Source organism: Amblyomma maculatum, chromosome 1 (assembly GCF_055883805.1).
Source record: "Amblyomma maculatum isolate TAMU_Amacu chromosome 1, ASM5588380v1, whole genome shotgun sequence".
NCBI lineage: Eukaryota > Metazoa > Arthropoda > Arachnida > Ixodida > Ixodidae > Amblyomma > Amblyomma maculatum.
In genome coordinates, this window is record NC_139344.1 from 73,884,642 (window position 1) to 73,909,869 (window position 25,228).

Consider the following 25,228-nt stretch of genomic DNA (forward strand, 5'->3'; position numbering starts at 1 on the left):
TATATTTTTTGACGCTGATCAATGAAAAATTAATTATGTAATAATGCTGTGACAGAAAGATAACTGATTATGAAGTACAAGAGAAAAAATATACGCCACCGTCCGCATCCGAACTCATGATTTCCGAATTTCGCGAACGAGACGTCAGTGTGTCCTAGCTAAATGAAAGCAAGGTTTAAACAAAATATGGCCCACTAGCTCCTGCGAAACTAACTGAGAGCTGCTGGGAGTTGCCTATTCTATAGTCTGCAGTATTTTTTGTTCGCCTAAGGTCACTGTTTAGTACGAAAAAGTTAACTAAACTTTAGTGATTGGATTGAGGAACAAAGCTATAATGTCTCGAAAAACAGTCTCGAAAAACGACTAGCGATGTTGTTTGTATCAAATTATCAGAGAGGGTTCGCTTGCCGGAGAGGTACTAACGCAGACGTACACCGGCTTACGGGACGCCTGCTGCGCACGCGTAGTGGCAAGGATAGGGCAAGGTTGGGCCACTGCGCATGCGTAGCAGGGGCCCGGTAAATTGGTATACGTCTACGTTAGTATACGTCCTCGCTATGCCTGAATCTCTATATTGTTTGGCAAAGTGCAGGTAGAAGCAATATGAGGGGGAAAACGGGACCCCGTGGTCTCCGGGCTTTGCGAAGCGCTGCCACCGACAGTTGATAAGAATCAGTGATAAAGATGCACGCAAAGTAGGCTTGGTCAGCTGCTCTTTCCGAGCATGCCCCTGGTGTCACCCATTCTGTCTCCTGTTGGCGGTTGTTCGTTGCGAAATGCGGAGGCCACGCGCTCCCGTATTCCATCTCTTATTGATTCTATGGTTGTATTTTTACCGACTGTAACAGATAGCTTGAGCTATAAATAATGCATCCGCACGGCAGCGACGTGACTTCAATCTCCCGATACATGTCTCAGGTAACAGAATCTGCTTTCTCTTGAACGCTCTCGCCAATGATGTTTTATGTTCGCCCTGGGCAAGTTATTTAAGCTAGCCGCTGGTCACCTGACAGCATTTCTTTTTGTTGGCAGTAAAGCTGCATAAACTGCAGCTTGATGAAAGCAATGTGCGTTTTTGGAGACGATCTACAACTATCGCACTGAAATTTTATTCTTGAAGGCTGTCATTTAAACGATAGCAATTGATCTGTACTGATTAATTAACTTTGGCGAAAGAAAAATACCTCCGACTATTATAGCTGACTTTCAGCAGCTTCAGTTATTTTCACAGCGCTACGTTGAGAAATACGATGAGAGCCAGCGCTCTCACCGTAGTTTCAAAAATCATGCTTACATTTAGCCGGCAGAGCCTGTGATTTCCATGGTGCCGGCGGTTACTGGCTCCCTTTGTGTACATATACACTGGGAGTTTCAGCGAAAATTTCCAAAATTTCATGAGATGAGAATAGTGGGTTCAAAGTAGAAAAAAAGTTATTTGCAGAAGGAAACTCTCTGTCACTGCGGACACAATATGCTGCAAAATTCCTGTAATTACCAAGATAATTAACTAAAATTTGCTAATTAACTATGAAATGCATTGCTAATGTATGGTTAGTCCCAATTAGTAATTGAAAGATGTGAACAAGACCATGCCATGTCAGTTTTGAAACTATATATATATAAAAAAAAAAATCTGACGCTTTTTTTCGCACAAAACCGAAAGTGAGCGCAAGAGACGAGCAGGAAGCCCGGTACAGATACGACGTCCGGGCATGACGTATGCAGTGACTAGGGCTCGAATTCGAACGGCCTGCTCCACTGTCATGGAACTTATTTCGCTCCGTCGCTTTTCAAAATATTGACTTCGCAGTTGGCAATGGCCGGCCTTTCTCATGCACCAAGCTGCGAAGCAAAAGTGATTATCCAGAAATGAACGGAGTTTATTTGACATCCACAACGTCTGAAGGATGCAATGACTGCTCTGCAACGTGTATGGTCATCGTAAAGACTGCGCAGTTACATTAACTGTGGTTCTGTGCGGTAAAATTCACAAACGTAATCTCATTTCGCTACGAACAGTGTCGATGTTTTACATGAAATCACCCATGAGCTTATCTGCCTTTGTTGCCTTCTGGCTGTACGATCGAGAAGCCGAAGCGATCTTTTGTGACTGGGCTTTAGATCCTTTGCGTTGTAGACAATAATAGCTGATGAAAAAAACATTCCCAGGTGTCTCATTTGCGAAAATTCTACACATGCTCTGTATGTCGTTCGAGGCACAAAACGAAAATTAAAGAGTGCCTTCGCCAATACATTTTTTTTTTTACAGCATATGTGGACCGACATGCCCCGTTTCAGTGCAGGGCGGATTTATGAGTTGCATGCTATGGATGATAAGCGGAATTCCGTGGTATTGTGAACTGCTATATATTGGTTCATTTCGGCCTAGGTCGAAACTCTGGGTCAGCGGCGGAAACCCGCAATAGCAGACGACACCAACTAAACGTTTCTGCTTCTCGCACAGTGAAAGCGGCGTTAACAAATTTTCAAAAAGCGTATTTGCTCTAAGTGGGCTTGTTAACGCAGAAATATGTTTTTTTTTTTTTTTTTTTTTATGGGGCTGGTATATATGGCGACATAAAAGAAAGTACTGAGAAAATTCAGTGCTCGTTTACACTTATTTGCTTTTCTGCTCGTTCATTGCAATGTACAGTACGCAGACTTTACGTAAGCACATTTTCATTGTGAAACTACATTTATTTGCAATGTATTCCTTGCAAACATTTATATTTCTGCAGCCGTAATCGCATTTTAAGGCGAAACTATAAACAACTAGCCTTGTCTTTCCGGCATTCGTACCTTACCCAGAGTGCATGAAGCGCTCCTTTAAGAAATTTGCATAGACGGTACTTGGCGCCAACTATTCATGTAGGTAATGGTTAAAAACTATATCCTTGCCGGTACCCAGTGCGTGCAGTCATCGCCCTTGCAGTCCGACCTCAAAGCTGCAATAAAGAGCCATCGACGCCAGACACACTCGCTCCCTCAGCGTTACGGGGCGAAGTCGCCGGTCAGGCTGACATACGTGTGCTTCGTAACGCTCTACAAATTTTAAATGGGATTTTTTTTTTCGCTGCTACGCCCCAATTTCGTAAATAGAGCATGTTCATACAACCAGAATTAGAAAAGATAACACATTTTGTTAATTAGTGAAGTAAGGCATGCATGACGCATGGTGCCAGTCTGAACATAAATATAGCCCCAGCGCCAAAATAGCTCTGAAGCAAGCCCATTGTTATATATATATATATGTTGTTTTTTCTTCTGCTTTTCATTTAATATTCTGTAACCTTAAAATCATCATGGGACTAATTCTTGTCAGTACCAACAACAAAAACATAAAAAAAAGTCCCTAACGGGTTTCTCTTTACTCGTAGCCCGTTGGCTCCTTTATGTTTTTTATATATATATATATGTATATATATATATATATATATATATATATATATATATATATATGTGTGTGTGTGTGTGTGTGTGTGTGTGTGTGTGTGTGTGTGTGTGTGTGTGTGTGTGTATAGTTTGGGCGGAGTGGGCCGAAACTATCGCTAGCCAATCTCAGAGACCGCAGCGACCCTCCCCAATCCACATGCGGTAGATGGAGAAGGCAGAAATTTTAATTGCGACTAACCCTCTTCTTTCAGCAACAGACCGGAAAATAAAACTGCGTTTGCGTTTTTAAGCACACTTTTGTCCGCATATGAAAGCCACCGTCTTTGCAAACGTATCTCAAGCAGGCAGGCAACAGATGACACGCTTGAGCCGCGTCTGGTACCTACTTGCTTCAAACGCGTCGGTAGATGCGGTGGCTTTCATAAGCGTACGAATGTGTTTAAAAACGCAAACGCAGTTTTATTTTCCGTTCCGTTGCTGAAAGAAGAGGGTTAATAGCATTTAGAATTTCCGCCTTACCCATCTACCACAGTGGAGGGGAAGGGGCGCTGTGGTCGCTTTGAGATTGGCTGGCGATCGTTTGGGCTGACTCCGCAGCGCTGCACGCTAGCGCAGTTTTCCAACTGTCTCTATTTAAGAACGTTGGTCCTAGCCCACGGCAGTATTGTTTTGTTCTTCGGTATTAATAACAAAGACTAATAATCTAACTTTCTATTTACAATGCAAAAGTTGCAAATAACCCCAATAAATGGCTACGTATGTACATTCTTTCTCATTAAGCTACGATCTACGTAGCTATGTTTACCTTCTTTCAAAGAAAACTGTCACGTCGCGACCTGCTACCTTAAATCATTCGCCCAGTGCACACAGAGCGCCCGCAAGAAAAGGGGATTTTTAATCGGGAACGTCTTGAGAGCCTTAATAAGCGCTGCTGTCCCGAGCAACCTACTTTTAGTGCGCGAAGTATTGTTTTCAGTAGGGTAAAATTATTCTACGCAAACACTACGTTGATGACATAGCCGTCTTTGGGGACCTACAAATAAATCTATACACTGACATGAATATATATATATATATATATATATATATATATATATATATATATATATATATATATATATATATATATATATAGCCCTTGGAGTAAAATAATATAATGATCTACCTTGAAAATAAAAAGAAAATAAGGATCTATGCTACTGCAAATATTTGCTTCACAGGTAGTGTTCTCATCATTTTGAATGTAATTCTGCTTAACTCACGCACAGAGGGCATACTTTCGCATATTTGAGGGAAGTTTTCTGCTCATACTTTTGAGCAAATGCGCAAAACGTGCGTAATACGTTAGTGCGTGGTGGCTTCAGCCATATGCACCGCATTTCTCAGGCATTTCTTTTTCTTTTTTTTTTGAAGAGAAGTGGGAGGTGTACATGCTATATTTGATGCTTAATTCGGCTATTTCACTACTTTAGAAACAAAAAATGAAACAATATTTTCTGCTTACCAGCGTGAAATGTGAGTACAAGATTCGTTCTCTGGAAATGTGGAGGACCAGGAGAATGAAGGGAGCATGAATGAGGTATACTGCGAACGTCAGCCTGCTTAGGGGCACGAAAGCATTCCAGGAAAGGAAACTATTCAGATATCCTGTAATGGAACAAGAAAAGAAGACATTGAAAAGAACGGTTACCGGAAATAACAATCAAAATACATTCAGCTCTCCATGTTTTACGGTGCCCCTGACATGTTTCCCTCTTAAAGACCATATACGAAACTGCTTAAAAAGCGTTTGTGTTGAGAACCCTGTACATGCTATAATTAATACAAGACCTCTGGCAGAATTTGCTAACGAAGTGTATGCATAATGTGCGTACCTCTTTAATAGCATGGACATTCACAGCTCTGAGAGATTAGGCGCTATTGCTAAGAAAAACTCTAAATATGGCATGGTTAGTACGTTATTCAAGGAATATATGCTACCGCACTTTCTTCGGGCTGATTACTTATGAGCAAATGTCTGTTATACGGAAACGGGACTAAGCAACGCAGGTTTTCGGTTTAGTTTAATATTGATCAACTAACATCTTATATTAAGCCATTGACTTAAAAAATTTTTTTTTCAAGTACTGCTGGTCCTTCTCTACCAATTTAATCTTCAACCCAGGATGTAGATATACAAAAAATGGTTTGGTTTGTTTGAATGATAAGGTTTAACATCCCAAAGTGACTCGGGCTCCGAGGCACGCAGTAGTGGAGGGCTTCCGATAATTTTGACCACCTGGGGTTCTTTAACTTGCGCTGACATCGCACAGCACACGGGCGCCTTGCTTTTAGCCTCCATCGAAAAGCGGCACCGTGGCCAGGGTCGCAAGGACTATTTTTCTGATTCCTGAGATGATGCGATTGCTGCAGAATGGAAGAAGATGCTTAACACATTTAAAATAATACCAGAAATGTTGGTAGATGTCATATTGTTGTTAGGGCTGCTCCTCAACTAGACGATTGGTTTCCGGATTCTATGCATTAGTACGGCTGTCTTTGTCACTTCTTTTTCCTTGTACTCAAACAAATGGGCCTAAAACGGCTTTCTTTAGTGCTCTCAACATGATCATCACTATAAAAGCTAATAACCATTTTCCTTCTGTGCAGGACAGCGTTGACACCCTGCCGAAGTTGTGAGCTGAACTTCAGAAAGCAGACAAATTCAATATCCATAAATGTAAGCAAACTTACTTCCAGAAAACCTAACTACTGTTTTCACGTATTGAAAACCTGTCCGACATCCATCAAGCGATCCGTTATAGCGCGTCACTTCGGTTCACCCACAAAAACCGCTAAAACCCAGGGGTCATCTATTCGACAGCTTCGGTAATACGCCCTCTTTCTCGCGCACGTCGCGACGAAGAGTTTGGAAGCTAGTGGCTTAAAAATAAATTATTTACACAAGCGCGTTTTTAACTTGTTGGGAAGATCATATACCGGTAGAAGGGGAAGGGGGCGGCTCTAGTTCACGACCCCTCTGGTAATATCAGAACAACGTACTAAACTCTTGAAGACATTACTAACAATCAGGTGCAAATAGTAAGAAGGGCACCATGCCTGCTCACAACACATGATGCGTGCTGAACGGTGTCCGTATATGAATATGAAGAGTTAGTGCATGCACGAAGAAATTAGGAAAAGAAAGGAAGTCACTGTTTTTTCTGAACTGAATCTTTTTGTTTTAGTTTAACCACAATTTTTTTTGTGCTGCTGCTTACTATGGAGAAAGGTAGAGCTCAATGAAGACGGATGCAATCAGCGATAAGGACTAGGACAGCTTTATTATCAGTGGTGTACGAAAAAAATGAGTACCGTAAAGACTTTACGATATTGAACATCGGTCGTTTGCCCGTATTCATAGTTATTAAAAAAACAAAACAAAGAAAACGATGCTAAGAGCTCAATGGACGCCTCGCTTTGAAGGCATAGCTGATTTGTTTTCTTCAGCGTACGTACACGGGGAATACTTAAAAATATCAAACTTTTACGTATACCGCGTAGTATAAATGTGAAAAATTAGCTTGCCTCCTCTGCCCGTTGCGCACGTAAGCGTTATCCACAGGAGGAGGAGCGACCACATTATCCGGTCGAAGAACGCCATGCACATGTTTCCGAAGTCGGAGGTTGGATGTCGCTCCATGTACCACGGATACTTGGCGAAGATGCAGCATGCACCACAGCCAGCAGCGCCGATCCAAGCGACTGCCTGCGCTATCTGGAAGTAATAATAAAAACAATATGTTTTTATGACACCTGCCTATGTTATATAGGTGCAGGCTTCACCGCGCAGGCTTATGAAAACTGCTAAATGTGTTACGTTAGAGATACATGAAGTACTGAACACATACAGAATGCTCTGGACACATATTAATTGTAACTTTTAGTTGAAAACTTATAGAAAAAGATAAGACAATCGCTGCCCATTTCAAGCGTAAGTTGGTCCTATCAAAAAACAAAATACTGGCGACCCCAGGCTTAAACTGGTGCCGCTACGCAGGTAAAACCTTACTGTAATTTTTTTTGTGGCAGTGTTATTTCGACACGTGGACCAGTGAAAGTAACCTTGTGAAGAATGGTTGCCAAAATAACCGGCTTATGCATGCGTGCCAATGTTCTTAAGTGGGCTAGCTGGCGCACAGATTTTGACATTCTGACAGGACTAGCGCGTGTCCTGTTTCTCTGCGTTCTGTACGCGTCTTCGTTGCGCGCTAGCCACTATGCCGGAATCGTGCATGTGTGAAGCTTTCGGTAAGGCTTTAGTTTTGAGACTGTTAAAACATTTCTTTTTTTTTTTTTTTGCGACAGGCGTTGCAACTAAAGAAAACGGAACCGAAGACACGCATTCGCAGTAAAGAACAGAATTAATAATCTTTAAACATGCATAAAACGATGGCGTGGTTGTTATCTGCGTTCTCATCATCACCTTAATTTTGAACATTTTTGGTGCACACTGTAACAATGAATTTATGAAATTCACGTACTATACTAGTCTTCGCGTTATGCCTAGGCCGGAGAATGGATTCAGGGAGGGATAAGCTGAAGTATATTCCCACGTATTAATAAACGTGAGCGCTCACCTTTGGTACTTTGACATCCCTGAACTCTTGCAGGAGAAAGAACGCAATGCACCCGGAAAAGTAGCATACAGCGTGGTAGAAAGGCAGTAAGTAGTAGTTGTTCAGGGTGTCCTCCAGTATGCTGAAATAAAAACACTCATTACAAAATGGTCGTAGTAAATTTTGTAAGCTAGCATTCTTGTAAAAAAAATGTAGTTTTGCTCTCTTCGCGTCAATAAATGTCGTTTTAGTTCTTGTTGCAACATAAGAAATATTTGCGCTGCTTACAATAAGTGTTCAAGGAAGTTGTTCAAGGAGAGATATTGCTGATACTTTGAGGCGACGAAACAATATATCCTCCTCATAACCAACTGGCGCGTCTTTCGCTCGAGCCAACGCGTAGTACACGCGTGCATGCCTCGCGTACGTATAGCGTGCGTGTTTCGAAGGCAGCAGTGGAATGTGGCCAGTTCCAGGCTATGAATTTGCGAAGGAAACCTCTTACAATAGAAACTGTCTATAATAGGTAATGTTGCGAAATTTCTAGTTTAAATAGAGACTAAAGAGAAATATCAAACTAAGCAACGCGAATAGAATATTCCGTGGGAACACAGCTAACGATTTTTTCTGCGCCGAAAAGTGGCTGGATCGCCGAGAAAATCGCAAGTGTCAGCCTCGAACATCTTTCTCATTCAAAGCGCCCACGAAAAAGTTAACTGTGGTGACGTCATTTTTGATGCCTTTCGAAATGGCGCCCGCCGACCATTCACGAGAAGTCACTTCCAAACATCGGGACCGCGACCAGAATACGAAACTATCCAGCCGGTTTCGTGAGCGGTCGAGGCGACCATCACACGGGAAGGTGCACGTACAGATCACCTCTAACACCTGCAACAAACGGTGTGCGTCTCGTTGCAACGTCCAGGTTTGATAGAAACCGACTCCGTGGGTGCTAAATAAACTTTGTCATGTTATGGAGGGAAGCCACAGACTCGAACAAACTGCAGTGCGCGCTCACGTATACGATTCGTCGCCGACGTTGACGTGAGCGTATATGGCCTTCAATACGTTTTGTGCTCTCCTGAAGCGTACGCGGAAGTTTTGGGGGATCTAGGAAAGATGCGAGCAGCTGTGCCGCTCTAACGCATTTCCTTCAAACCCACGTCTGAGTGAAAAATACGAAGTGCGTTTCTTATGAAACATTGCGCTGTGCTATCAACTATCGCGCGTTTGTCGGCTAACTAAGCAGTAAGTATGGCCGCAGGCGACCCTTATGACCGGCTCTGCGGCGGTCGTTAGGATTTCTACGTTCGTGAATTGCTTCCTGTGGCTTGCAAGCGGAAAGAGATTGAGGCACCGTCTTCGCCAAAGATGAACATGCAGCACGGTGTACTTCTCATTAGTACAGCGGAGCCCTTACAGCTTTCCGAAAAACCAAAATGTCTTGAAAGGCAAGGAAATGGGTTCTCTTTACCCTACACAAATATTTTGAGCTTGGGTGGTAACATACGTGCTCTGCACTACAAACTAGAAGCAAGCCATGCAGTCAGGTTACTTTCGGCAAAGACGCTACGTTCCGCCCATTGCATGTTTTTTGCATGCCTGTTGGCAGAGGACACACGCATAATCCCGAACATTTGAACGTTTCACTCGTTAAAGTCATGCCTTGCAAGCTGGCCCCGTGTACTAAGTGCATGACGACCTGCTCTGGGAAATTTATAACGCAGAAGCATTACTACCTGCATTTGTGGATTAAGCCGATGTAGTTGAGAAGCCTTCTTCGGGCAACCGCTCGAGAACAAACAAACTTGCCGCCACTGCATTTTAAACCCATGCCGATGCATCATACTCGGTAGCGGCTCTCTTTCCGTGCTAAGCTGCCAATCTCCTGTGACAAAGGTTGCACTAAAGACCTTAATTTGACATCCTTCTTGCGAAACGACGTAGAAACAGGCCTTGAAATTTTATCAGTCCGAGTGGGATCCCCGCCGAATGTACTACGCTGTGACGTCACGCTGCTTTTCAAACAGTAAAAGCCAATACAGCGAACGTTTTCTTCTTCGCCGTGAAGCTCCGTCGACGCTTCCGATAAGTATCTTTTCCACTATGAGTTTGGAATTTTTTCGCTTTTCTTGAACCTTTTGACGACTTTTCCTAGAAGATAACGATTCATTCTCAAGGGTAAGAGGAACCATAGCTCGAAACGTCTGGGGATTGGCAACCGAAATGGCTAACGCAGCATTGCATTTTTTTTTTATCTTGCAGTTAATGTAAAGGAGTCTGTTATTGAATCGCGATGGTTGAATAGGGCTCTCCTCGTAAGACTTTTCATTCTGAGTGAAGAGAAAGACCACGATTCACCACTTACGACATCGACTCTGTTACGACAAGCACGAAAGGAGTGACCTCGGTTCCGGTTATTTGCCACGCTGAGAGTGCGCAGCTCACGAGAGACAGCACGACAAATACGGCGATGGCCCATCTTCTTCGACTGCATAGAACAATAGTGAGGAAAGGCGAACAGATTAGCTTCGGCATTTCGTGTGCTTCCGTTAAGGTTGGTTACATATATGAACACTGTTTCAAGTCCCCAAGGGACGGTCGTTTTGAAAACACTCACTTTTTAACGATCATGACGATCGGAAGACTGACAAGAAACAGCTGGAAGTCGACTGAAAGGTACCACAGGTGCACCAGTATTGTCTGAAAAAGAAGCAGAAAAAGAATAGGGATGCTACTGTTTTAGCATGGCAATCAATGAACTCTTTCTGTTCCTGCTTTATTACACCTGTCTCATTGCTCTTGTTTTTCACTGCTACTTTCGATTGCTAGCAGCTGTGTGCGGCGGTATATTTTTATTTTGTCCTCCCTCGCAACAATAACCAGGTGCTGCAGCTTGCTTTGTAAATAAATTGAGCAGTAAAATAACTCGTTGACGTAATGTATGCAGTACTGACGTGTTAGAGGGTTAAGATGGGGAAAGAAAAGGTGAGTTCGCTTCTCAAAGCCATGGCCTGCCTAGTATTTTCATTTCTCTTATAAAATACCAAGTGCGAAAGAGTCACCGATCGGGCGTCCCGTCATGGGTAAGGATAATCAGCGCGTTTTGCGGCCACTTGAATAAGGACTAATGTCTACGAACACGACCTTTGTTTTGGTAACTACGCAGAAATTGGCAGCGGTAAATTGCAAAAAAAAAAAAAAAGTGACCAATCAATGTTAGTTTCAAAGTTGCGTTCAAGTATCAATAGCGTACGGATGGGCCCGACCGCTATCCGAGGTCGTCATATAGGCCCGCGACTGCCCTTTAAATCTTGAATATAGTTGGTTGCCAGATATAAATATTCAAACAGGAAGTGTGAGATATTCGTACCTATTTCCTTTATATCTCTCTAGCAAGAATCCTATGACCCCTTTTCTTCCTCTTTTCCGAATCCCTGACACTATATGGCCGACTTGAGAAATATACTTCAGGCTATTCATTTCTAAGTAGTCCTCTCAAGAATACATCCCCCCCCCCCCTTTTTTTTTGTGCATGTATTTTCTGCTGATAATCACTACCATGCGCATGCCACAGTGTGTCAAAGGTACAGGGATGTACCATGGAGGTCCTTCCTATACAAAAAATCGGTAAGCAGAATACTAAGTAAATTGTTTACAGGATTGATCAGTAGTGTATACATTTCCCTAAATTCTAGCTTAATTTTATTTGCAACTCCCCTGCGAATTCTGAAATAAAGAAGACGAACAATGTTTGCTATTTTCTAATTGTCTATTTTATTTTCACTGATCAGATATTCGATATTTTAAGCCATTTTTTTTCCATATTGGTTTTGTATTAAAAAATTTCAGCATTCGCGCACCCTTACTTAACAGTGATTTTGAAAACCTTTTTTGATGCCAAATTCCCAGCTTGTTAGTGGTAATATTTTTCGGGAACTTGCATTTGGCCGCGCATACGTTACTGAAAAATGGTCTTGAAATGAGCTGACACCAATGCAAAAACGCGAATAGTACAACCTTTGATCTGCAACGTAGCTTGTCAACAGAGATATTAAATGCTTTTCGATCGCTAAAGTACTCTGCAATAGATTCCCACAAAACATACCGTGAGAATCCCCGAGACGACATTCTGAACGGCCTTCGGATTGGTCGTAATGTAGCAGACGCTACTGGTGGCATATGTTAATAGCAACGTCTGTACAATGGCTACGCTGCGGCGGGTTAGGCTCTGCTGGTTAGCTGCCAGGAAATCACGACGCCATATTTTCAAACGAGACCTGATGTTGAACTCCTTGTAACTGCCGCTATAGAAAAAAAAAAAAGTAAGCTATGAAACCTTCTGATCACTGGTGCTGTTATTCTACCCTTGGCTAAAGTAGCTTTCGATCATTTGAAAGGATAGCACCTAAAATGCCACATAAAGGTAAAACATTGCACACAATAGCCAATAAAAGAATAAATATTTAATGAAGTCTCCTGTGCACTTACAAAAGCACCCTTCCTGTAGTTTTGAATTTGAAGCAGGATGTCCAGCCATAGCCGATCCATTTCACCATAGAACCGGTCAAAAAATGATTTTGCGTCCGGTCCGGACGTCATTACTGGTAGCAGGTACATGCACATGAGCACGAAGAACACCGGTACCATAGTCCTGTAAGGGTTCCAAATAACGTGTGATCAGCACCCAAATAGTCCTTGAATCAGTTAAATTTCTTTTCAGCTGGTATTTAGACTGAGACAGATCGGGAATAGCGAAAATACAAAAATACACAAACAAGTTGCGCAGCAGAACACTGAAGGGAGTCCTGTAGAGCACTTCTTGCAAATTAAAGCTGAACACAAGCACCAACCTGTAGCTTATTATCAGTAGTCAAAATGTAGTGCACAATTAAAACCGCGAGCAGGAAACAGAATTATTTTCAAATTTTCTGAGCGTCTGCAGTGATTGATGAACTTGAAATACTGCGCAATAAAGAAAAAATGCGCTGTATGAAGAACAGCAGAGCGCAACGAAGGTCAAATTAATCTAAATATACTTCTACACGTCGCAATTGTATATATAGTACAGCAGAAATGCAACAATAGGTGCCGAAAAGGCTTATTACAGTAAACTAAAAATGAAATTGGCTACTGATTAAATTAAGGTGTTGATGGAATGAATTAATTTTGAAAGTAAACAGTTACAAGCGAGCCTTGATAACACAAAACGCAGTTTATTTATAAAGTTGTTCATTTCTTCATGGCATATTAGGGAGTTCTTAAAGAAAAAAAGAAAAAAAAAGGAGGGGGGGGGGGGTTATTAAATGAATGGGAAAAGGTTGACCGATCTAGTGAAGTCGAGGAGGGAGCGATGATGGTATTGTTCGATGGAAGACCCACTGCTGCCATGTGCCGAATTCTTGTCGGCTTCAGCGCCAGGCAAATCCCCAAGTTGTAAATGCTAACGTTAAAATTAACTAGTGCATATAAAGAAAGGATATTGAGCTGGTTTTAGGTGCCTGCAGTGCACGTATTTCTAAGGCTGCATAAAATAATGTGAGGTGCCTGGTTTTTTACGCTTCAAGATGTGTGATGTAGATGTGATTAGCTAGCCTTCAAGGAGCAGCATAAGAGTTAAGATGGCTATAAATGCGTGCATGATGCAGTGAGACAAGGCTGTGTAAACAGCTATGTCTGCGGATGGCTAACAAAAATATTTCGTTCCTTTCAAAAGCAAATAAAGCCAGCGAAGAAGCAGCTCACCTTATGAACCTTCGGATGACTGCGAATACAAACACAATGACAGCAGGTTTCTTTTGCTTGGATATGGCGTAGCACATGAGATACGCGCTGCAAGAAATCAAACATCTCATATAAGCGTCGGAATTGTCTGTTTTATTTCACAAAATATAAATCCCACAAAATATCACAGTTTGCGGCATAAAATGTAACAAAATGTCAAAAAAAGGCTAAAGAGGCAAGGATCACCGTACTTTGAAAAAGGATTCCCTATTAAAATTTTAGTGAAGCATAACACGCATCTAATTAAAGGTAAAAACAAATGACCAAAAAAAAATACGTATTTGAAAAACAATGAAAAATTCTGTTCTGCGCTTGGAAAACTGGAGCTCAAAGTTAAACGCACTCTTTCCTAAGTGGTGCATTAACACCGCTCTAATTAAGACCACAGAACTCTATGAACAGGTGATTAAACAAGAAATAAGTATTTATAGCGTTCTCGCTTTACTGTTCCAGATAGCAAGCATTATCGTCTCAGGGTAGGAGGAAGATTAAAAAAATTCACTCATTTCAGGAGATATTTGATGATGAAGACAAAGGCACTGTCAGGCAAGGATTGCATTAGGTTAAATGGCAGGTATGGTTAAAATATGACATGTAGCTTTAAGTTTTACACAGCTTTTCAAATTATTAAAGCGGCAACCATATTTTCGCGATCATGCGATAGACTGCCATGTTGAGGAGTGCCTAGTTATTTCCCCGTGGGAAGGCTTTCGCTGCATACACCATACGCATTGACAGTAATGACGAGAAAAACCTGTAAACCCCACAGATTATATTTGCATGTGAAGTTTGAATATGACACGCATAAAAGGAAAGAACCATGCGCTGAAATTGTACACCGCCAAGATGTCCACGAGACCTTGGTCGTTGCGGTCAGTTTCTGCATATAAACTGCGCAGAGTTCGTAAAATCGCCGATTTATTGAAGGACGTGACGTACCTGAGAAAGAAAAACGTGTCTACCGCTGCGTACGCTGCTGGAACAATTAAACTCTGGATGTTTTCCGCCATGAGCAAGTTGTTTAAGAGCCGAGCTGCAAAAGGAAACAAGAGAGAACGGTTGCCATGCAGCTTTGAAACTGCGTGAACATTGACTGTGAATTCTCTGTGCTGCTAGAGATTCAGTTAGCTAAAAGGATGAAAGAAAAAAAAACAGCAGGCGTGACTGCACGAGTTGCTAAGGCGATTCTCGCATAGACGTCTACAAGAAATCGCGATAAATACTTGCCATCCTGGTGCTAGATAAGCGTATCGAACACAGAATGCATGAAAAATGCTTCCCGTTCATTGGCGCGTTTCCAAACGACGCAGATGTAAAGACCAAATGAATTCACCGTCTGGCTCCAGAGAATGTTTGTATATCTACGTAATATACGACGCCCCAAGCTTGGGCGATGAGCCAACGCCATCTCTAGTGGCTTGGAGAGGAAAGGCTTGTTTTTTTCGCCGCACGTGATGCAATCGCTGTCGAGGCCTAAAGTTCAAACTTGAAGAGCATTTCGGCTGCGTATTAGGCGCCACATGAACAAGAAAGACGCGTAAACAATATTTTCTCGCGCCTGGGCTATAATCGGGACTCCACACTACAGTTTCATGTATACGGCGAAGAGGAAGATGATTGCTTCACTACCATCGTTATTTCAAGCTACTTAGTTCCCAATATGGCTTCCTGAAACACTTTCAGGCAGAATCACTGTTGGTTTACTCCACTGCTCCGATTACCTCACAAATTAGTTTTGGCGACGTCAGCTTAAAGCGAACGTGCGCGCACCTTTAACTAAGCGGCAGCAACCTTGAAAATAGAGCCGCAAATGCTACCTTACAGTTTTGAGACTGCTGTGGGGCGCAATCTTTGGCGGCCATATCGAATAGCTTCGTCGTCTGTTTACCGCAGCAACATGAGAGAGAGGGATGTACACTATAATCCTCAGAACACACTTCATCGGGCTCCATTCAGGGGACGCTCGCTTGCGAGGGGCGATATATGACTGTGGCTGACACATAAGTAGCTACAACAACGAAGATGGCTGAGCACGCCACATTCACCTTACGATGTGCCAGCAGATGAAGCATGCCAGCAGAAGTGTGGCCTACAGTTTTTCTTTCTCAGTGTATCTCCAGTTTACACGGACCTTTGCGGTGTATAATGGGCCATAATAATCTCAAGAATAACGTTTTGGAGTGTTAGGCAAGGACAGTGCTCATTACAACTTTGTCTTTATGAGAAGACGAATAAGTAAACTAAAGAAAAAAACAAAACAAAACGATTTTCGAGAGACCCTGTAACTCCACTATTTTTGCCGCATAATTTTTGTTCTTGCGCCGTATAAATATTTGCTTTAAATATCTGAGTAACACTATTTGTCTCTAAAAAGGACAGATGTGGGGTGAAAAAAGAAACTGCAAGAGCGATTTATTTTTTTTTTAGCGCAATTTTAACAAGCGTAGTGTAGTCCCTGCAACATTATTTGCTCTGACCCTGAAACTGGTATCGTCTTGAGTGAATGTTCTTTTAATATTTAGTATGTACGCCGTCTCTTACCTACGCGGTAAAAAAGAAAGATCGCCGAGTGTAGCTTCTGCACTTTCGAATCCTATTACGAAATGCATTCATGCATTCGCACTGAGTAGTCCTCTAAAAATATTTATTCTTTTGCGTTGACAGCTAAGAATTGATATGGGGTAAAGATGACGTCACGCAGGAATGAGCGGGCTTGCGATGGTCATTTCGCAAGATAATCTCTGCTGCTTGTGTCCAAAACGTTGCTCGTGAACGGTTCTGGCTGGGTGTTCCAATGTGGCCACCGAAGCCAGTTTGATATTTCCGGATTGAAGGGTATGGGCCGGGTATGTGCATCTGCATGCATGCGCAAGCTTCCTAAGCTTCCCGAGGCAACTCGTGGCTATGAGGCATCCCGCAGTTACAGGGTTACGAATTAGTCCACTTTGCGTTCCGTAACGTGAGTAGACATCGTACAGTGCAAGTGTTTCTTTTTGGCTTTTTTTTTTTATTTTACCTGCATCGAAATGCGACGGTCGTTGGCAGGATTCAACGCCGCGACCTTGGATTCAGCAGCCGAACTTCAATGGCATTAAACCACTGTGGCGGGTATTTCCTGAAAGTCAGCGCTGGTGCCAGCTGAAAGTCAGCGCTGGTGCCATTTCTTAATTCTCTTGTCCGTGTTTTGTTCGGAGCTGTTCAAATGCAACCTTGCAAGAAGAAGCCTTTCTCGACGAGTGAGACCTAATTGCATGCGATTAGGATAGTACTTAACAGAACACACGTGGTGTGCATAGCACAGATCTATTCGCTAGGGATGTGTCGACCGTAGCGCAGATGTTTTCAGCTTAGTTCAGCTGCTTCTTTTCTTGTTTCACAGTGGAGTGACATTGAAATGTTTACACGTACCATTGCGTTCTGCCAACCCACCACACTCCACTATAGAACTATGACCTGGCTATAAATCTAAAAGAGACTGGCAGCGGTTGGAACTATTTCTTTATTTCTTTAAGAGTGCTTAGTCGTTGTTATAATAGTGTTGTCAGACGTTGCTGTAATGGTTTTCCTATGGGAATACGGCCTGTAACGTACTGTTTCCTACTTGTGAGATGGCTGTGATACTTGGGGCGCAGTACGTATCACGCAGCACATGGTGGTACGCAACCAAACTAGAAACAGTGCGACCGTAGTGACTACTAGTAATTTACGGAAACAGCAGAATTACACGGAGGGCAATATTTTAGTGAAATGGAATCTACAAAGAGGCCGCTTGTTGTTCGCAAGAGAATGCGTTCATGCGCTTAGAAATAACAAACTGTCATGTTTAACCTTTAGAAACGACCGAGGCCAGAATATATTTTTTTTTCTGTATATTTATAGAATTATTACAAAACCAAGAATTGAGGCCTCAAAGCCCGGAAGCATAGGGAGTATGAAATGCCTATTTGTTCGACATATCGACCATACGGTAGAAAAGAATAAGGATCCAAAACTGTACGGCATCTCTTGATCTAGATCTCGTCTATGTATGATGCATGTTATCTGCGCATACATAAAGATCGCTGAATTATTTACCTGTTCTCGCACTGGGCTGGCTGTTCCTGACAGGCACATAGCAATAGCGGCCTCTCTTCCCCTTTGCGGATATGGACCCACCGCGGAATAAACGTTTGTTACTTTGGCCACCGATTAGGTTTTTATGAAATGAAATACTGAGTGAGTGCTGTTAAGTTGGAACAGTTGGTCGCGGTCACATAAAGTCTTAACTGCATAAGGAGTCAATGCTTCCGAGTGCGAGGCAGGGTTGAGGGTGCAATTCTGACTAAACATAGCAGCATTGTTGTATATCAATGACCGCTGTGTGTCTAGTCTGCTGTTATTCAATTTCAAAACATTGCCGTTAACGTGCTCACAAGAAGACGTTGGTCGCGCTGCTTAGACGTTTAAACCAACTGATTTTGAGGTGGATCGCGTTCAGGTATTTACATAGCAACGAGATGTTAGTCGTTGGAAATCCATTAGGCTCTCGGCTACATCACAAAACAGCTCGGCTCCTATTTCCATTGCAGAAAATGCGCTGACGAAATAAGGACAGTGAAATCATACAATATTGCGTTACTTGCCACTTAAGGCCTCAGGAAAGGCGGCTGAATCACTTACACCACGTCGGTGATAAAGCTCCGTAGCAATGACCCAGCACAATCCAGACCAAGCTGAAGAACCGCAGTCCGTGGAAGAAGCGAAGAGTGTAGGCGTCGGAGCTCTTGTCCTTGACCGTTTGCAACAGCGTCTTCGTGTTTGAGATGAGCGAAAACCCGGTGAGTAACCGCACCAAAATCCCTGCAATAGGAAAAAAAAAAAAAAAAAAGAACCCCTGTTATTCTGTCTCACACTTTATACTTGGCTTGCCTTAATTATTAATGAACTCAATATTATCTCACCACATGCCACATTTCTTTTTGTTCTTGAGTTCACGCAGATATCAGTGACGGTTCCGAACACCACCAGTGCTGCGAGAACACCGAGGGCTATACTGAAAGGAGAAGAATATAATAAATTAATGAAACAGCAGAAAAATAATAAAACATGGCGGCTTAGTTTATCAGGGCGTGTAATATAATAAAGCGGAGATTATGAAACAAGAATAAGCTCGAAGCTTGATTGAGTAGCTCTGCGCTTACGTATTTTTTGCCACCAGCTTCGTTAGCTTGCATAGTCTCAGGCGTATCAGAAAGCTTCCATAACATATTAAATTGGATTTCCTGCACAGACACATTCTTTCTTTCTTTTTTCTCTAGTGCTCAGACAGTTGCAAAGAGAAGCTGAAATAAACGCATTAGCGCTTGTTTGCACCTTTCTCAGGCTTCTTAATACACGCGAGTAGATAGGTGACGCACGAAGCGCTCCCTAGAAGCGTTCAATTGGGGTAATAACCCAACAGGTTCTCCAACTTTTTTTGAATGACGCGACACTGGACTCGATCCGAAAAACGGGAAAACCACTCTACGAAACTTATATACATTGTGACTTTTTTCCGGCAGGATGGTGCTATTTTTGGCGATGCTCTAGGCAGCGTTTTAAGCGAATGCTGTACACGGTTTTGCGGGCGTTCGCAGGGCTGCATCATATCCGACTTCGCTAAAGGCTTCATTCAAAAGCGCTCGTTTTAGATTAATGATAGCATCGACCGAAATCACTCCTCGCATAAACGTTGTGCTTGTAGAAGGCGAAACTTTTTTATCCCTTTATGCTACATCAGAGGAATAAAAAGTGCCTATAGCTCTATGCATTGTTCACAATACTTTATGAATTTGCTATTAAATATACGCCGATGCACTCCTGTGTAGAAATACAAGAACGTGAGAAGCATCAACATGCGCCTGATAACGAGTGTGTTTTGGCAAAGGGCGCATACGTAGCAACATGTTTTTATTTCTGATTACGAGGTTGGATAATCACTTTCCTTTAGTAAACCCAAGATGCATTATGGCCTATCAACCAACACTTGGCATCCCTAAATGTTTGCGTTGCTGCTCATGTCACAGTGTACGAGCTATATGTGTCGACTAGATATTCTATAGAACGTCTTTCCGAAGACCTGACCGCGCTTTTCTCATTAATGGCTAAGTGACCGGACAAACAAACAGGCTGACGAGAACTTCGAGGAAGCTCGAAAAGGAAAAGGCTCCTGGTCGCCCTAGGCGAGTTGCTTCAAGGACGCAAGGGGACGCTGCCACACATCCTTTTGTATACGAGCGCTTTTTTAGAACATATATATGGCTGCTATTTGTCAAGCACAGAAATATTAATACGCAAAAGTGGGCTGGCATCTTGTGGCCAGTGTCAGTCGCTTTGTAACCATTGTTTTCCAAAGCCATTCTTCTGCGCCATTATCCTTGCTTGCGGTGCACGGGGAGTCGGGACCGATCGCCAGTGGATAGCCTTGTTCACAGGCTCAGATAGATAGGGTGCATGGGGCTGAATTTTGATGTACAAGCAGAAGAATTGATAGAAAAAAAGATATTTACAGCTTACAGCCGGTGTACAGTGTTGAAAAAGCTGAAGCATCAAAGAGAACTATTTCGCAAGGACACAGATGTTCTTTCTATACGTGGTAGTTTTCATTAGAATAAAAAGTTAAAGAATAACGAGAAAGGTGGGTGAGCATGAGCTATATGAAGCTTAATAAGTATTGCAGATCCGCTCAAAATGTTTTGACCGAGACTGCCGGAATAAGATGCACGAACAGGCAACTGGGGGTCGGGGGGAGAGGGAAATTATATGCGGTTTACCCATAGTAAGGGTAAAACACCCATAATTTACATTATGAAAATATGTAAAAAAAAAGCGCAATAAGCACGATTCTGGATGCCATCGATGGGATGGACTATACTAGAGAGCCTGAAAGGAAAGCGGAAAATTTTGATTCCTACTTCCAATCAGTGTTCTCACAGCCGACCGATGCGATTAGAGGGGCGCCAGAATTCTCCCGTTTTACACAAAGGAGCGACATAATACTAACTAAACATGGTATCGCATTAATGCTGCAGGAGATAAAGGCATCCTCAGCTCCTGGTCAAAATGGAATTTACAATTACGTCCTGAACAACTGTGTTGTCCTGTTTCCCCTTAACTGACTACGTTATTCACAATGTTCCTTGAACTAGGTGAACTACCGCTTGATTGAAGCGGGCAAATGTTCTCGCACACAAAACTGGAAACAAAGCAAACACGAGCAACCACAGGCCTACATCTCTAACAAACGTCATCTGCAAAACTCTTGAGCATATAATCTACACTAGCCGAGTTGATCATCTTCAAAAGAAAAAAAAATTCTTGCAAAACTCAACATAGATTCAGAAGTGCTTTGTTTTTTCCATGTGACAAGCAGCTGATAGAATTTACGCACGATACTGCTGAGTAAACAAACACTGGTAATCAAGTGGACTGCATATTTTTGATTCCGTACCGCATAGCCTCTTATTACAGAAGCTATCTTCCCTTATAATATCGATTAAGTTCCTGAGATGGCTGACGGCGTATCTGAGTTAGCGAAAGCAGTGCCTGGAGCTAAAGGCAGTGAATTCCTCAGAGGCATCGCTGTTATTAGGTGTTCCGCAAGGGTCGGATTTATGGCCACTTCTTTTTATTTTTTATTTATGTCAATGATCTATCTGTACGTGTGTCCAATTCAATTAGAATATATGCAGGCGATTCTTGTGTCTACGATAGTATTATTTGTGAAAAAGATTCGAAAATGCTGCAAGAGGATCTTGATTGTATCTTTTCCTGATGTCAGGACTGGAAAATGGCCCTCGACCTTTGAAAATGTAACACAGGCCCGTTCGCGAATAAAAGGAAGTCATAAAATTAATAGCTATTATCTGGGTGGTATACTACGAGTGACTGCAGAATGCGAATACTTGGGAGTTATGTGTACTCGCCATCTCTCATGGAACACTCACGTTCACTACCTTCCCCCCCAAAGTTAGCCGCACGGTTAACTTTATCAGAAGAAATTTCTGACACGCCCCTATTGAATTCAAACAAATATTACACCTCGCTAGTTTCTGTCCAATATTGGAATACGGCCGTCCTGCTTGGGACCCCTACACGAAGAAAAACGTCAACGAGCTTGAGCTCGTGCAGAAATACGCAACTCGGCTTATGTCTGGAGACTATGACTTCAGAAAAAGCATTACCATGATTCGAAATGTATTACGTTGGGAACTACTTCAGAATAACAGAAAATATTTGAGATATTGTTTTTTTATAACATTTTATCAAGGGAGAGCAAGAATTGATAAGGACACCTATATGAAGCCATCAACTTATGTGTATCCTCCAACCGATCATTCGATGAAAGCCCGATAATACAGGTCGGTGGTTAATTTATTTTAGTATACTTTCTTTCTCTAAATGCGTTGAATAATTTGCCAGAAGTATTGTCACTGTACCCCCCCCCCCCCCCTCCTTCTCCATCTTTCTCTACACACTTACAACGTTTCATCTTTAGCCACTGGTGCTTTGTTTCCATCTCCAGGGTGTTTGTTGTAGTTTTGACCCTTTCTTTTTACCACTTAGTTTTTTATGTGTTTTTATGCCATGCTGAGTTAGTTTCTGAAGTATGAATAGCATTGTCCTCTTTTTTTTTTTTTTTCTGATTGAAACTGAGCTTTGTTTACGTCTAAGTGCCCGCAGTGCCTGCAAACATATTGTCGATGCATGTGCAGACTGTTCTCGGTGATTTTTATAGTTATGTATATCTCTCCCCTCTACAATAATGCCCCTCAGTTCGCTGTAGGTACTATAAATAGACAAAATAAATAAATAAATATTCTTTCAGCATTAGGTATAACTCGAGTATAAAGAAGAAAAGAAATCAACACTGTAAAGAAGTTAAGCTGCTCGGTGCATTTTAAGACAAGTGCACTCATTTACTGAAATCTCTAGAGTATATAAAAGCTTCACTACAGGGTACAAATTTCGCTTAAAGTATATGTTTCATATTTTTTATATAGTCTCCGCACAATCCTTGAATAAGGAACCTGGCTTCTAAGGCAGCTGAATATACTCACAATATGGCCTTTTGTCCCTCTGTCAGCGGAACAGGGAGACTTGTGACACAGTTGCTTATTTTCACGTCAAACCCTGGAGGCAGCACTGAAACGTAACAAAATAGAACAGGTCGGAATGCTGAGAAGTGTATTATGGAGTAGGCTCGCTTTTCGCCAGTACCACTTCGCACATTTACTACCTTCTGATTATTATCCACGGATGATGGCGTAGGAAAAAAAAAAATACAATTTCAAATTGAAATTTGCGTGGTGGGTATGCCATAGAGAAAATTTTAATTTCGGTGTACTTGTTAGGAAATAGCTTACGCATCCCGCTAGCTTAAGTGTTCTTACGAATTTGCAACGAGATATTATCATGGGAAAGTTAACTGTATTTTTTCTTTAAGAGGTGTCGAATTCGTCTGGCTAATTAAAATTATTACTGCTGCCTCAAAACTGGCCATTAGTGTATATTGGAGCACAATGACTAAGCAAGTATTAAGCTTGAATCCATAACAGATACGGTGTAATTCATATTACAATTCACAAGGGTGCTCAAGGGCATTAATGCTCTTCGAAATGTTTTAATGCATGTTAGAAAATTTTGTTGCTCTCGGAACCAAACTGGAACGTGAACTCGGTTATAAAATGGCACTGACAGAGTTAGTTTTATGGTCCAGCAGAGACACAATTCATGAGGATAAGCTTCACGCCTAATATTTTCTCGTCTCCGACAGATGATCTAGAGCAAGACATTCGAGCTGAACATTTAAACAATTAGTGTTCGTAGCAGAGTTATGGCTACGACGAAGCGCTTTCTGTTTTGACTTAACTAGTATAAACGTCAACGTCTGGGTCGCGTTTCCCGGGACACGAATATACGACGCAAAAAACATCGGAACGTTTTGCTTTTGTGAAAAACAAAAAGCACTAGCTGCTGGCGTTAAGACACCTATTTGGTTTACGTCCGTATCTTCATGCCTCGTGTAGTAGCTTGACAATGTTAAACCATACGTCACTTAACTCAACATTATGTTTTAATAATTATCAACACATTTACACAAACGACATGCTCGAACGAAGTAGTACCCTAAGCTACAATACTAGTACGTGGATAAGTCCTTAAAGTCTGCGTCGCTGTTTTCATACGTTTGGCTCACCTTGGTTCAAGAGCTCTTGGAGTTCCTCCTCGTTACAGTCGTTCGTGACGCAGATGCCGAGGCGTATAGGGGGCAGGCGTGGGTCAGTTATATGATCCTTGAATTTTACCAACTGCAAATCCGCACGAATCGTTCTTGTTAGGAAAGAAATAAGAGCATTCATATGCCAAAAAAAGAAGAGGGCAGAATGCAGGTGCAAAAAAGTAAAATAAACGCTGCGTGCTAGACGTGAAATGAACTGTTTTTTTTTTTGTGTGTGTGTGTGTTTCTGGAATAAAATAATCGCGTAAGATGACTCGTACGAGGCGCCCTCTTTTTATGAGAGACGCATAACTACTTAGTTCACCAAAACCTCTCCGCATTTGGCATTTCTTTAGGCTCTGTTTATGCCAACAAGGCCTAAAAGCTTTCGCAGCTGAAGTCATCCTGCCATCCGCTCATCAGCGAGGGCCTGCCAGACACGCACTTGAAACATGCTCTGTTTTTGAAACAAAACAGGCCAAGACGAGGCCATAGTCGCGTTTATGAAAGGAGGGCTTCGAATTAATTTTAAACGGCATTTTTCTGGCAAATTCGAAGGTTTTATTTGGAGGTTTATATTTTTTTTCCTCGAGAAATTCCATGATTATAGGAGTTCTTATTTTTTGACACTAAAAATTCAGGCTTCTTCTGGTTCATTTATGTCCCGAGCTCCAAATAGACGTGCTCATATTGAAAAGTGTGCGAATAGGTGTGCTTCTACCTAAATTTATATTCGAGAACTAGTCACAAAAGCACTGCATTTTTTTTACAACATCTAGTACAGCGGGATTCTTTTAATCGTCTACAAACTTGTATTTCAAATACTACGAAAGATACGTCTGTGCAGTTTGTGCAGGGTGTGTTTTACAGGAAAGCTGACATCACGAGTGTGATAGATCTTCATGATTAGACGAATACTTGAACAAACTTATGAGTTTTTTTGTTTTTAAGTTTCATTTTAGGAAATACGATAATGATGCTAAGTTGAAGGTCCACAGCATCTTCGCAATCGGCAGTGTGGGTTGAAATACTGAACGTGAAAAAAAGAAAGAAGCGCATTTTACTCCTCATTCAGTAGAGTTTCTGGCATTCTACATTCATAAAAAGCCGTCTATAGAATTTTTCATGCTTCAGGTACAGACGGCATTTATGTATGTGATTGTGTTGAAGATATTACCACTGTTCTGGCGTCATTTCCACGCGAAACGAAGTCATT

At 42.0% G+C, this 25,228-nt stretch overlaps 1 protein-coding gene across 1 annotated transcript in view; it reads right to left on the minus strand.

The window, feature by feature from the left end:
- The window catches only part of LOC146202808 (nose resistant to fluoxetine protein 6-like), a 60,055-nt gene that overhangs the window by 5,475 nt on the left and 29,352 nt on the right, over positions 1 to 25,228 (minus strand). Inside the window, exons 3-14 of the mRNA XM_084602112.1 lie at positions 23,992 to 24,103; positions 22,853 to 22,937; positions 18,716 to 18,807; positions 18,435 to 18,614; positions 14,715 to 14,808; positions 13,737 to 13,823; positions 12,483 to 12,645; positions 10,612 to 10,694; positions 10,360 to 10,482; positions 8,013 to 8,133; positions 6,961 to 7,150; positions 4,898 to 5,040 (exon numbers count right to left, since the gene is read on the minus strand). Of these exons, the coding sequence (XP_084458238.1) occupies positions 4,898 to 5,040; positions 6,961 to 7,150; positions 8,013 to 8,133; positions 10,360 to 10,482; positions 10,612 to 10,694; positions 12,483 to 12,645; positions 13,737 to 13,823; positions 14,715 to 14,808; positions 18,435 to 18,614; positions 18,716 to 18,807; positions 22,853 to 22,937; positions 23,992 to 24,103 (1,473 nt within the window). The remainder of the gene's footprint in view (positions 1 to 4,897; positions 5,041 to 6,960; positions 7,151 to 8,012; positions 8,134 to 10,359; positions 10,483 to 10,611; positions 10,695 to 12,482; positions 12,646 to 13,736; positions 13,824 to 14,714; positions 14,809 to 18,434; positions 18,615 to 18,715; positions 18,808 to 22,852; positions 22,938 to 23,991; positions 24,104 to 25,228) is intronic.